This window comes from Leptonychotes weddellii, chromosome 2 (genome assembly GCF_054177405.1).
Source record: "Leptonychotes weddellii isolate Sample4059 chromosome 2, ASM5417740v2, whole genome shotgun sequence".
Lineage (NCBI taxonomy): Eukaryota > Metazoa > Chordata > Mammalia > Carnivora > Phocidae > Leptonychotes > Leptonychotes weddellii.
Genome location: NC_138370.1, coordinates 123,668,934 through 123,683,252, shown reverse-complemented (window position 1 = coordinate 123,683,252; position 14,319 = coordinate 123,668,934). Strand labels below are relative to the sequence as shown.

Here is a 14,319-nt window from a genome sequence, read left to right as displayed (position 1 = left end):
TCAAATAATGTTTGTTGAATGAATAAATGGTGATGTCAGGATTCAAATCCAAGTCTGTCTGGCTTTAAAGTATAATGTTCATTCTACTATATAAAATGGTCTTTTTCTTATGCACAATGAATCATGGAACACTACATAAAAACTAATGATGTATTGTATGGTGACTAACATAATTAAAAAAAATGGTCTTTTTCTTACAATGAATCTTGTCACCTACCTTATATTAAGAGGAAAAGAGAAGATAAATAAAGGAAAGGAAGAAGAGAGATGGTATCAAAGTGGATGAAATGAAATTCAGGCTCAGGCATTAGCTGCAATATGGGGCCCGCTGGGCTTCTTCTCCCAGGCAAATCAATAGTTTTGTCAGGGCTCCAGATGTTTCTCTTCCAAAACTGTTTCTATTTAATATCTTTCCTAAGTTTCTTTTTTTTTTTTTTAAAGATTTTATTTATTTATTTGACAGAGAGAGAGATAGCGAGAGCAGGAACACAAGCAGGGGGAGTGAGAGAGCGAGAAGCAGGCCTCCTGCCGAGCAGGGAGCCCGATGTGGGACCCGATCCCAGGACCCTGGGATCATGACCTGAGCCGAAGGCAGACGCTCAACGACTGAGCCACCCAGGCGCCCATTTCCTAAGTTTCTTATTATTTGTGATTTTTTAAAATTTTTATTTTATTTTTTAAACTTTTATTTTTTTTTAAGATTTTATTTAATTATTTGACAGAGAGTGAGCACAAGCAGGGGGAGCAGGAGAGGGAAAAGCAGGCTCCCCACTGAGTAGGGAGCCTGATGCGGGGCTCTATCCCAGGACCCTGAAATCATGACCTGAGCTGAAGGCAGACGCTTAACAAACTGAGCCACCCAGGTGTCCCTATTTGTGATTTTTTTTAAAGCATGCTTGTTAAAAAAATAATTATCCAGTGGAAATGATGGAACAGTTGAAAGAGGAAAACATTACCCAGGATCTTCCTACCAAAATACAACCACTCTGAATTCACACCTTTGCTTCTTCCTATGCTTATATTTTATTTTTATTTATTTACTTATTTTTAAAAGATTTTTATTTATCTTAGAGAGAGGGAGCATGTGCACGAGTAGGGAGAGGGGCAGAGGGAGAGGGAGAGAATCTCAAGCAGACTCTCCCCTGAGTGCAGAGCCCAATGCAGGGCTTGATCACACGACCCTGAGATCACGACCTGAGCCAAAATCAAGAATCAGATGCTTAACCCACTGAGCCACCCAGGCGCCTCCCTATGCTTATATTTTAAACTTAGCTATGATCATTCAGTATATATAATTTGAATCCTGATTTATTATTTTTCTACCATCACTTTTTGTCCTGTACTGATATTATTATTCCCTGATGTTCAGTGTAAAATCCTCAGTTAACTGAAGTGAGACTTTGCTGCCAATTGGTATTAAATTTTCATAATCTTACATACTGATTCTGTGACAAGGGAATTTTAAAATTCCAAGTATTATCACTGACAGAAGAGGAAAGGTTTTTACAGTTCCCTCTCTGTTAAATATTTTAAAAACTGCAAAGAATCAATAAAACATAGTTGTGTTTATTTATAAGACTGAGCAAATGCCATTATTCTCTAACCACTTTCTCCTCCCAGATCTTTGCAAATGATTATCCCTGGGGGAATGAAGAGCCATTCCCCCAACGAAGAACAAATGTCTTAGACTCTAAGGAGGTGAGTATGCCCAAATATAAAGAAATTTGCATCGAGTTCTTATTTAATATACACATAATGCTGTCCTAGTAAATGGTCCTAGAACAACCACTCCTCAGTTGTGTAGATTAATGCAGCATAGAGGTAGTTTTAGTTGTATAGCTGAAGAGATGCCAAAGGATTCGAGAAAATATAGAATTTCCAAACCAGTAAAAGGTAACTAAGGTGTAGTGACTATTTATTACCTGTTCTATTTATTACCTGTGTGACTACAAGTGATTTAAAAAAACCCAAATAAATAAAAACCTGTCCCCACTAGTTGGGGAGGGGTATTTTTAAGTATCAACCATGTTACTGGCTTCTTGGTAGATGTTTTACAAGCATTATTTAATCCTTACAGTGATGCTTCTAGGTTGGCAAGTTGCTTATTCTGTGTTTATTCTTCCTTCTTTACTATAAGAATCTTTATTTATTTATTTTTGGCCCTTCACCTTTGCTCTTCTTCCTTTCCAGAATAAGGATGCCATACTGGAGATGAAGCAGCTAGCTTGTCACCACAGAGATAAAAGCCTCAAGCCGGGGATGGCTGAGCAGAAAGATTCCAGCTTAGACCACAGATGACATCTTAGAGCTACTCCATGCCAGCCCTGTTCTTCCTCCCTCCTAATTCGTCTAAGACATTCTTGGGTTTCCTGTGATTTGTTGCAGCACACGGTCATCCCAACTGATACAGCAACGTTAAGTCACTTCCCCAAGGCGACACTGTCCAAAAGTGGCAAGATGAGAATGAAAACCCAGGTCTGTCTCAGTTTGCAAACAAAACTTGCCTTTCTGACCCATGCCATGCTGAAGCCCAGGCTTCTGTCTCTGGGAAATAGGAATAAGGATTTCTAGCCTTTCAGGAGGATAGGCACACAAGAGAGTACCTATAGCGGCACCTCTCCCAGAGGACAGACACCCAGTAGTTTGCTGAATCAGGAGTTCAAGAACCCAAGCACAACTGTTTTCAGTATTCTGCTTATACGGAGCTATTTTAAGTACTGAGAAAAAAAACACACACACACACACACAACTGTTTCTGTGGGTGTAATACTCTAGCTGCAGAGATTAGTCAGCAGTTCCATTGAGTTTCTCAGATCTCTCGCCACTCTATCCCCTTCCTCTTCTCTGCCTCCTCTCTTCTTCATAGAAGCCCTTCTCATCTTATCAGTCAGCTCCTGCAAGCCCAGCTCCCCACCCCGTCCCACCCCCCAAAAAGGAGGAGGGGGCCTATGGATTCCAAGAGAAAAGCTCTATGAACAAAGTGGCTCATTCTGCTGGGGAAGACAGGAGTTAGCCCACAGGAGGGGCCATCCTTCCCAGATTGGCAGGGAAAAATCAAATACAGGGAGCTGAACAGCAATCCAGAGGAGCAGATTCTAAAAGCTCCAGGCAGGGGAGCTAAAGCTGCAGGAAGGCACTGAATCCTGCAAGGACACAGTGGAGCTTAGAATCGCTCATTTCTATTACAAGGAAATGTTTTAAATGTGTAGTTTTATTGATTTGTTTTGAAAGGTATGAATTATGAACTTTGTAAAAACAAAGATCTTGAAACTTACTATACCATGAAATAAGTACCAAAATACCAGGAGAGTCATTTTGCTCTGACCCAGATACTAGAACCAGACCTAGATAGCAGGGCCCTCACAGGAAGGAGACTGGCTGCGGCAGTGACCTATTGGGGCCTTGGACTCTGATCTACTTAGGAGTCACTATTCACATACCTGGGGAAGAGGGAGCAGTTTTAGGACTTGGGTCTGGAGCACTTGGGTCCAACAGGCTATGGTCCTGCCCTGGAAAAGCCATGTGTGTATGAGAATATTGGAGGTGGGGAGAGGGTAGTGGGGAGAGCAAGCTGCAGCTCTTCTAGCTCTTAATACTACCTACAACTAGGGTGGTGTTTATGAGATCCCAGCAAGACAGCATCAGGGAATGGTCAGGCTGAAGAGACTTCTCTTCTTTGCCTCTCTGCTCATGATCTTCTAATCTTCCATTTCTCTGCAATGGACACCTGAGCCCCTGGCAGAGAATTATGTCCTTAACCAACTCCCTCTTTTCTCAAACCATCTGCCTGTGTTGGTTCCGGACCCTTTAACTAATATCTGCAAGTTACTGAGCCCGCCCCCAATTATGTGTGATGTATTCAACAACCACAGGCCATTGGCACCTCATAGTCAACTTCATTAAAGGGCTGGAATTGGGGAGAGAATGGACTTTGGAGGTGTGGGCTGGCTTTGAAAAGTTCTGGTCCGGGTCAGCTAACCATCCTGCTGGCCTGGCGGCCCCATCTACCTTCACAGACTGTATTCTGATCTCAGGAGACACCCTACAGAGTCCCCGGGCACCCCATCCCCTCACATGTACTCACTTGGGCCATAGACTCAGACAAATGAATTAAGTCAGCTGCAACTTGCTCTGGGATCATGGATTGCTGGTAGACGTGGCAGCGACTCCATAATAAACCATCTTAAGCTTCCATGGAATCTTGGCATCAGCCAGGATTGTGAACTTCAAAGGATTTGGTCCAGCAATGGACTGAGACAGTAAAAACCCCATCCTAACTATTCAAGACCTGCCTGTTGGGCTAGCTGGAAGATCGTGGGTGTGGTGAGGAGGTGAACGCAAATTCTCCACAGTGGGCAAGAGTGCCGGGGCCTGGATCTGATAAATCCGTCCCTCAATAAATCGTTTTATAAAAAGTCCTTTGGAACTGAAAATGGGATCTCCCAATTTAGATGTTTCCTAAGTAAACAATTTGGTTTATTGTATTTTCTAAAAAATGAAAACACACCTGGACCACATTTTTTTTTAAAGGGTAAAGATACAGCTTTGCTTGTAGACAGAAATACAACGCAATGTGAAGTTACTTTTATTACATAATGCAGTATGATCTTTTGAACCTTTTGCAGAGAAACAGAACTGAGGCTAGCAATATGTTAGTAGCACTGCTGAAAAAATATTTTTCAAAAAAAATTGGCAAGCAGTCAAGTCCATTAGGGCATGGTGAACATCTATTGTTTTTTCTATCCTGATAAACTTTCCCCTGGCACAGTATTCCAGATTTCCTTTGAAGAAAGTTCCTGTTCCCCTATTCTTATGCCCTATGCTTTGAGATGAACTGAGGACTCTCACTGCTGGCTTTGGAGGTGGGCACATGAATCAAGGCCAATCAATGTATCTCACGCACTGGGCTATAGGAATTGACCCAACACGTGGGCACATGACTCAGCCAGATGCAACGAGTCACGAGGAGAGAGGTTAGGAGTCTTCAATGATGAACTTGGACCTAAAAGATTACAGGACTGACGGCTGTCTTGCCCCTGTATGTAGCCAGAGAAAGAAACCGATAAAAAGAGCAGAGCCCAGGGCGCCTGGGTGGCTCAGTTGGTTAGGCGACTGCCTTCGGCTCAGGTCATGATCCTGGAGTCCCGGGATCGAGTCCCGCATCGGGCTTCCCTGCTCAGCAGGGAGTCTGCTTCTCCCGCTGACCCTCCTCCCTCTCATGCTCTCTGTATCTCATTCTCTCTGTCTCAAATAAATAAATAAAATCTTTAAAAAAAAAAAAGAGCAGAGCCCAGAAATAGAGGAAGCCCAGATCCTGGGGACATTGTCTTGATGCCCCAGATTAAACCATATCTAAAGTAACAGACTTTCCAGTGACATCAGTCAATATAGTTTCAGTTAAGTATAATTATAGAGAAATATCTTTATAGTTCAGTTTTTGAGAAAATGATAGCGCACAAAGATGATCTGGCTCGCCACTCCAACCTTTACTGAGTACTTACTATGTTTCAGATATTAAAGTAATTTTTCCTTTTTTTTTAAAGATTTTATTTATTTATTTGACAGAGAGAGACACAGCAAGAGAGGGAACACAAGCAGGGGGAGTGGGAGAGGGAGAAGCAGGCTTCCCGCAGAGCAGGGAGCCGACGTGGGGCTCAATCCAGAGACTCCAGGACCATGACCTGAGCGGAAGGCAGTCGCTTAACCAACTGAGCCACCCAGGCACCCCAATAAATAAAATCTTTAAAGAAATAAAATAATATTTTGAAAAGCACTTCATGGGACACAATAAGGATAAAGATATGTACACTCTCTACATACTGACCGGGAACAATCTCCAAGATATATTAAATGGGATAAAGGTGTAGAACAGCATATATGATGTGCTACATTTATTTATGTTATTTTAAAGAAAGAGAAAGACAGAGGGATTAAATATACATATTTGACTATCTAGAAGGATAAACAAGAACGGTTTACATTGATTGCCTGTGTAGCCAAGGAATTCAGTAGGGGAACTTTTTACTATATACCCTTTTGTACTTTTTATTTTAACCATGTGAATGTATTACCTGTCTTAGAAAAGGAGGAGGAAGGGAAGGAGGAGGAGGAGGAGAAGAGGGAGAAGAAAACCATTTATTAGTGTGAATCTCCAAGCAAGGTAAGCTGACCATTGGGAGGTTGAGATGGTTCTCCCAGTGCACTGAGATCTAATCCTAAAAATACAAATTCTTTCTCCCACAGAACATTTACCTTTACATATGACTAAACATGAATTATTAAGTTAGTCATGAAAGGCCAACAAAATGGGGCGCCTGGGTGGCTCAGTCGTTAAGCGTCTGCCTTCGGCTCAGGTCATGATCCCAGGGTCCTGGGATCGAGCCCCGCATCGGGCTCCCTGCTCCGCAGGAAGCCTGCTTCTCCCTCTCCCACTCCCCCTGCTTGTGTTCCCTCTCTCACTGTGTCTTTCTCTGTCAAATGAATAAATAAAATTTAAAAAAAAAAAAAAGGCCAACAAAATATTCATCAGCTAAAATTAGCATGTTAATAAAATTTTCTGAGGACTCTGATACAGACTCTATTGAGGAAGCGGGGCTGCCTCGCAATGCTTAGCAACGCTGCAGAATTTCTGCTCCCATGCACACAGGCTGAAAGCAGGAATTTCCTCATCTGGGGAATTCATTCACCCACTAGAGTTACCAAGTGCTTACTATGTGTCAGATACTGTGCTAAGCATATAGCATAAAGCATTTCACAAAAGGACTAAAATCACTGCCCTATGGACTTACATTCTGCTGGCAAGGAAGATATAGACAATAAACAAGATAAAGATGTAAAATATATACTATACTCCATGAGTCCTACAATGAACGTTTTTTTCACATTTTATGAGATCTGAAATTGGGATGCATCTTTTGGTAGATGCATCTGACAATTGGGAGGGCTTAACTTTTTCTTTCTCAGAGGGACACTTAATGGTGTCTTAGGTCTGATGAAATATAGGAAAATAATACATATGGGAAAATATTTGGGAAATATTTCCCAAATAATACATATGGGAAAATACCGTATCACACTGACAAGTGCTACAGAGGAAAATAAGCAGAGCAGAGGGAGAAGAAGGAGTATGGGGAAACTGCAACTTACAACAGTCAGGAGAGACCTAGGTAACATCTGAGCAGACTTAATTAAACCGGTGAAGGAGCCAGCCATTCCTCTATATGATGGAATAGCAGCATCCCCAATACAGGAAAAGAACAAGTGGAGAGGGGAGAGTAAGTTTCAGAAACACAAGTTGCTAGTGCAGCTAGAGTGGAGGGAATGTAGCAGGAGATGAATTCAGGGGGATAACAGAGGGGCCAGATTATATAGAGACTCACAGGCCATATTTCTACTTAGTGCATGATCATTGCCTTGAGTGTACAAGAGGCTGGGTAGTATAGTACCTACGAACACAGGCTTTGGAGCCAGATCTCGGATTTATGTCTTACCTCTGCCACTTCCTAGCTGTATGACAGCAGGCAAATTATTCTCTGCTTGTTTCACCATCTGTAAAATGGAGCAACTCTCACTACCCACCTCCTAAGGTTGTTGTGAGGATTAAGTATTTTATGTAAAACATTTTGGATAGACAGAGCCTGGTAAATAAGGCACACCACCTACGTGTTTAACATTGTTATTACTGATTATGAATTTCAATAGCTGCCTCATCATTAGTAATTTTTCTGTATGTTGTTTGGTTAATGGACAGTAATGCATAATAGTATCAACAATGTTTTTGGGGGCACCTGGTTGGCTCAGTTGGTAGAGTATGCGACTCTTGATCTCTGGGTCATGAGTTCAAGCCTCATGTTGTGCGAGAGCTGACTTAAAAACAAAAAACAAAACAATGTTTTTGGACACTGACTTTGCAGTAATTAGTCTCTAAAGACCTGTGTCTGGTGTATTTCAAATACAAATTATCATCTCATCTTTCTAAGCAGGTATAGACAATACTCAACCACACCACCATCCCTCCAACCAAAAAACAATCTTGTGTAATTATATTTCATTGCTTTGTTGAGTTTGCCATGAGAAAGTAAGAAAGGATGGGGAAAGTGGGCCACTGAAGAGACACTGAAGTAGGGGATTGTAAGGAAGCAATTTAAAAAATGAATTTCAAACCAGTTAATTTTGTTAGTTGCTTTGTTATCAGGTTTGGTTTAAAGAAAAACCACTTTTATTCACCCAAGTTAAAATTTTTGATTATGTGTATTTTAATGATTTGTGGCATTCTTATCTGGAACGTTTAGATTTATGGAACTCCGAAGTATAAATGGCGTAAGTTAGGTAGCCACAACTTTTTCATGTTTTCTCTTCCTTTATTTAAGAAACTTGAACATCTATCATACTAAAGGAATTATACTAAATGATTAAAGGGTACAAACAGGAACAAGACAAGATCCTTGACTTTTCTCTATAAAATTAGTGGAAGTACATTTATATGTAACTCCCTTTCTCTTAAGTAAGGAGTCCATTTCATGGCTATTCCACAGTCATGATGCCTCTGCTCCCCTTTCAGACCCCAAATGAGGGACAAATTAGCTACTGTACCCTCTCTACTTCCTCTTTTTTTTTTTTTTTAAGATTTTATTTATTTATTTGATAGAGAGAGACACAGCGAGAGAGGGAACACAAGCAGGGGGAGTGGGAGAGGGAGAAGCAGGCCTCCCGCCGAGCAGGGAGCCTGATGTGGGGCTCGATCCCAGGACCCCGAGATCATGACCTGAGCCGAAGGCAGACGCTTAACGACTGAGCCACCCAGGCGCCCCGCTCTCTACTTCCTCTTGAGACTGGAAGTAGTGAGCAGCTCCACCCCTTGCCAGACACCAAGACAGAGGCAAGACTCTGAGGTCAGGGGCAGAATGAGGGCTCAACCGTCACCTCTTCTGTACGCAACTGTCCATCCCTCCTGCCCACAGTCCTTCCCGCCCAGGGGATGCTGTCAGGGAAGAAAACAGGTCAACTGGAGGGAAAACTCACAGTATGCTGTTACTGACCTACAATACTCACCAGTTTAAAATGAAGCAGGGCACTTTGACAAGGTCGGTGCCTTAAAAGAATTTAGCTAAAATGTCAAAGCACTGTTTTTTTATTATGAAAGAATACATGCAGTAGATATCCATGAGCTCCACTCCAGATTATGGGGTAGAGTGAGGCACAGGAAGGTGAGGAGAGGCTCAGGAAGGGGTGGGGCTTAGAGACTGAGTGAGGTTCTCGGCACACAATTACTTGGGAATAGCAATGCTGAGCATTTATTGGTCACTTTTTTAGGCTGCAATAAAATGCCCCCACGGAAAATGTCTGAAGCAAATGTCAAGCGTCCAGTTTTAAAGCAGAAGACAACGCTTAGTGCAGTATGATCCCAACCATTCTGCAAGTCACCCAAGCTTAAAACCTTGGCAGCAGGATGGGGCGCCTGGGTGGCTCAGATGGTTAAGCATCTGCCTTCAGCTCAGGTCATGATCCCAGGGTCCTGGGATAGAGCCCTGCATCGGGCTCCCTGCTCTGCGGGGAGCCTCCCTCTCCCTCTGCCTCTGCCTCTCTCTCTCTGACTCTCATGAATAAATAAATAAAAACATTAAAAACAAAAACAAAAACAAAACCTTGGCAGCAGGAAAGCAACCTGCACCATAGCCTCTGTGATATCTGTTATCTACAATTCCACCTCACAGATGAAAAAAGTACCCTCCTCCTCGGCATAATATTCATATATCCATAATGTCTTCTTCATTTATCCATCAACATCACCTTTTATGACAGTGCCAACCATACAGACATACAAAAATGAAAAACATAGTCCTGCCCTTAACAGTTTGGCTTCACAAGCATTTATTGAGTGCTTTCCACATATTAACTGCAAAGGGCTATCACAGACATATGTATCTGAATTTCAGGGAAAGTTTTTCAGATGACGCCAGAGTTAAGTCTTAAGGAACCAGAAGGAGTTTCCTTGATGAGGAAGTGGGAGGGGAAGGGCATATCCAGGCATAATTGCAGAGTATGTGGGGGAGGCGGGAGCTGGAAAGATAGGAGCCAGAACATAACAGGCCTGTATGCCAAGCTACAAGAGACTGGATTTTATTATGGAGCAGGTGGACAACCACCGGAGGATTTTAAGAAAAGTACCAAAATGGACAGATGTTTTGTTGTTGTTAGGCTCATCCAAGGGTGACTGGACTGGAGACTGGACTGGACAGAAGCCAGGGCTTGAATGCAGACAAACTAGTTAGGAAGCTACTGCTATAATCGTGGTGAAAAATGATGAGAACATAAACTATGTCAGAGGCAGAGAGGATGAAGAGCATGGGACCTGTTTGAGAAATATTCTATAAATAGAAATGAAAGGGCTTGAATACTGGACATGTGGGGGTGAAATCCAGAACATAAGATTCCTCCCAGTGTCCTCCTTCTAGCTTAGGCAATTATTTGGCTAGTGGTACTGTTGAGGGTGGCAAGGCACAAAGAAGCATATTGATTTTTTTTTTCCTTTAATGGAGGCTGGGGAAGATGATGAGGTCAATTTTAAATGTTGAATTTGAAACCTGTAGGGGATCCAAGCGGAGAGGTGTATGAATTAGTAAGCTAACTCGACTCTGTGCTTTTTAAACTCAAGAAATTTACAAGAATACTCCAGGAGCATGTGTACCTACCTGGGCAATCTCATTTCGAAAGGGACAGGGCATTCCATTTTGGAAAAAAATGACATTTTTCATGTTTAAAAAAAAAACACTGAAAATGCAGGGGTTGAAAGTTAATAACAAAATATTATGCTACTAGCTGCCAAACTGACACTACAGATCAATGTATTTTCTCTAACAAACTAAATGCAGGCAGGGTTCGATCGGTTTCCACCTCACACCACTTGAAAAGAGCGGCGTACCTGGTGTTAGGATCTAGGAATTCCTTTTATAACAGGTTTGAAGAGCAAGAACTGAGAAATGCGCCCTCCGGTGGCAGTGGAATGAGGGGGCTCTAGCACCCTTTTTACCACCAAACAAAGCCCTGTAAAGAAATGCAATTTACTAGGATCAGGAGGCCATAAGGCTCATTCTGCCAAACCGCAAAACAAAACGAACCCTCCCAGGGGCCGGGACCCCTTACCTGTCACGTCGGCCGAAGTAAAATTTCACTTTCGACTCAACAAAATACGACCCCAGATTCGATAGCTTGCAGTAAGTCCCTTTCGGCGACAATTAAACACCCCGCAAGCCAAAACACGTATACTACCGGGATTCTCTCCAGCCGGCAGGGCCGGGCTTCGACCACGTGGGTGGTTGGGGCCAGCAGTAGCTACCCGCGAAGGGCGGGAGTAGGAGGCGTGTCTCTGCCGAGGGAGGCGGGACCTGCGCGGTGGGCGGGGCTTGGGCGGATACGGGCTACCGGCCTCCTCTCGCCTACTTTTCCCCTTTGCCTTCGCCCTTCGAGCCGCCACGTAATGCCACGTCCCCGCGCATGCGCATCTTGACTAGTGGTGGCGGCCGTTTCCGGGCTTAGGGGGCTGGAGCGGCCGGCCGCGGAGTAGGAGGCGTTGGTGGTAGCGGCCGGGGAGTGCAGAGTGCGGGCTTGGGGGCCAGGCCCTGCTGAGGGCAGGGAAAGTTACCTTTTCTTTCCCGAAGGGGCCGGTAGAGCCGGTGGCTGAGCGACAAGATGAATTTCCTCCGCGGGGTAATGGGGGGTCAGAGTGCCGGACCCCAGCACACAGAAATCGAGACGGTGAGAGGAGCGCGATGGGTCCGGGACTTGGGAAGGGTTCGGGCAGGAACGGGACGAAGGATTCGGGGGCCTGGAGGTGACTTCCCGCGCCCCGCCGTGGGCTGGGGGTCCACATGCCACCTCTCCCTTTGCCTCCCTTTCTCTGCTGAAACCCCCGAGTTATTCCCTTACGCCCCCAGCGCAGCCCCCACCGCGGCGTTTCGGCCAGGCTGACAGAAGCCGCGCCGCAAAGCTCCACAGGCCCGGCGTGGAGGGTGGTCCTCGGGTGGTGCCGCCCGGGAAGGGCTCGATCCTGGGCTCAGGTGGCTCGACTTGTCTCCTATACTCCTCGGGGCCGCGGGCCCTTGCCTCCTTTCGCCTGTCTCCACTGGCCGAGAGGAACCTGAAGTCCTGCTCCCTCCGTCGCAGCCAGGAATGGCACATGGGGGAAGACTGCAAGGTTTAAAACCCAGCTGTTGACTCGAGCATGTGGCTAAGAATAAAACGATAGTTTGGGGTCACAAAGCCACCTGCTCCTGTCCCTTCAACTGGAGGAAGGTCGTTCTGCCAGGTGTTATTAGTTCAGACCTCGTTTTTCGGGCTCCTCCAACTCTATGCCATTTGGGAAATATTCGCTTGGACTTACAGGGGTATTTCGCACTCAAACCGCTTTGGGACACATCCCTGGCTTTCCCTTACACTCACTCCATTCAGAAGTCTGAACCCTTGGTAACACGATTTGCAGCGTCACTTTAAAAACTTGTTAACCACTGAAAACAGTATTTGGTAGTTGGTTCAACGTTAGGTTTAGGATAAACTTCCTTTGCAGTTTGGTTAGTTTCTATTAGAAATGAGTGTATGTGACATTTTAAAAATAAACTATTTGAGAATAATTTTAGATCTACAGAAAAGTGAGAAAGTATGACATTTTAAAGGTAAACTTTGGGTAGTATTCATAGACATAATTGGGATGTCTGTGAACATAGGTCCTATGTTCTGTGTTATCAGGATCTTGAAGGATAATAATAGCTTTCATTTGTCAAGTTCTTACCGTGAGGTAGGTACTATGCTGAGCTCTTTATAGTCTATATTCTCCATTAATCTAACCACCCTGCAAGATGGATGATAGTACCTTCACTTGACAAATGAAGAAACGAGGTTTAGAGAGGGGAAGTAACTTGACCAGGGCCACACTGTTAGTAGTAGTAGAGCCAGGATTCAACCATGGTTTGCCTTACTTCTCAGCCTAGGTTTTCTTGCTGATGCTCATATTTTAATATTTGGGAATTTTGGAAATGTATCTAATATTAAAATTAATCTCTCACATCTGGATTAGAACAGTTTAAAGCAGAAGTTGAAAGCTGGTGAATCTCTTTTCCTTCATTTGAAAATCAGGAGATTTCATGTGTGCACATTGTGCACACACGCGCGCACACACACACACACTGATATTTGACTTCTTTTGTCTGCTCCCACATGGCTACAAGGCACCCAAACTGCCCTATTATAAGACAATGCTCTCTACAGATTACCAGAGTCACAGCCTACTTCTTCAGCTTGTGTTCATTTATTTTATTTTATTTATTTTATTTTTTTTTAAAGATTTTATTTATTTATTTGAGAGAGAGAATGAGAGACAGAGAGCACGAGAGGGAAGCGGGTCAGAGGGAGAAGCAGACCCCCCGCTGAGCAGGGAGCCCGATGTGGGACTCGATCCCGGGACTCCAGGATCATGACCTGAGCCGAAGGCAGTCGCTTAACCAACTGAGCCACCCAGGCGCCCCTTTTATTTTATTTCTGATATTTTTTGTTTGAGGCAGCAAGTATGGTTTATTAGAAAGTGCTTCGGATTTAGACCTTGATTTGAATCCTTGTCTTTCACCTCTAATTTGACTGGACCAGGCAAGAGATGGATAACACCCTGTGAGTAAAGTAAGGAAACCGCCTGCTTTTATGGGTGTAAATGAGGATTAAGTGAAATAAAAAATAGAGCCTGGCAGGGTGCCTGGGTGGGCTCAGTCGCTTAAGCATCTGCCTTTGGCTCAGGTCATGATCCCAGAGTCCTGGGATCGAGCGCCGTTGGGGGTTCCCTGCTCAGGGGGGAGTCTGCTTCTTCCTCTCCCATGCTTGTGCTCTCTAGCTCTGTCTCTCTCAAAGAAATAAATAAAATCTTAAGAAAAAAAAAAGTAAATAGAGCCTGGCACTTAGCATGTGCTCAATAAAGGGTAGTTTTTATTACATGTTTTTTTTTTTAAAGATTTTATTTATTTATTTGACAGAGAGAGACACAGCAAGAGAGGGAACACAAGCAGGGGGAGTGGGAGAGGGAGAAGCAGGCCTCCTGCGGAGCAGGGAGCCCGATTTGGGGCTCGATCCCAGGACCCTGAGATCATGACCTGAGCTGAAGGCAGACGCTTAACGACTGAGCCACCCAGGCGCCCCTTTATTACATGTTTTTAGAGGAAGACTATTCTTTTTTTTTAAGCAGTTGGCCTTGTCACAATGACTTCTGTAGAAAAGATGGTGTACAGTTGAGTATAGGATTTTAAAGTTAGAAGGTCCTTTGCAGATCATCCAGATTGAACC

At 43.9% G+C, this 14,319-nt stretch overlaps 1 protein-coding gene and 1 long non-coding RNA gene across 4 annotated transcripts in view; one reads left to right on the top strand and one right to left on the bottom strand.

The window, feature by feature from the left end:
- Window positions 1-9,846: 9,846 nt before the first annotated feature.
- LOC145720183 (uncharacterized) lies at window positions 9,847-10,915 on the bottom strand. Its single transcript, XR_014142994.1, has 2 exons — window positions 10,692-10,915; window positions 9,847-10,583 (listed from the first exon to the last, which is right to left on the bottom strand). It is a non-coding gene; the product is annotated as an uncharacterized LOC145720183 (long non-coding RNA).
- Window positions 10,916-11,507: 592 nt separating this feature from the next.
- USO1 (USO1 vesicle transport factor) overlaps window positions 11,508-14,319 on the top strand; it is a 92,007-nt gene continuing 89,195 nt past the window's right edge. For 2 of the 3 annotated variants that reach the window (XM_081812273.1, XM_081812274.1), the window contains exon 1: window positions 11,509-11,754. In XM_081812273.1, coding sequence (XP_081668399.1) covers window positions 11,689-11,754 — 66 coding nt within the window. In that variant the 5' untranslated portion in view covers window positions 11,509-11,688. Of the gene's footprint in view, window positions 11,755-14,319 lie in introns of all 3 variants that reach the window. The other variant, XM_081812272.1, reaches the window with a different exon arrangement.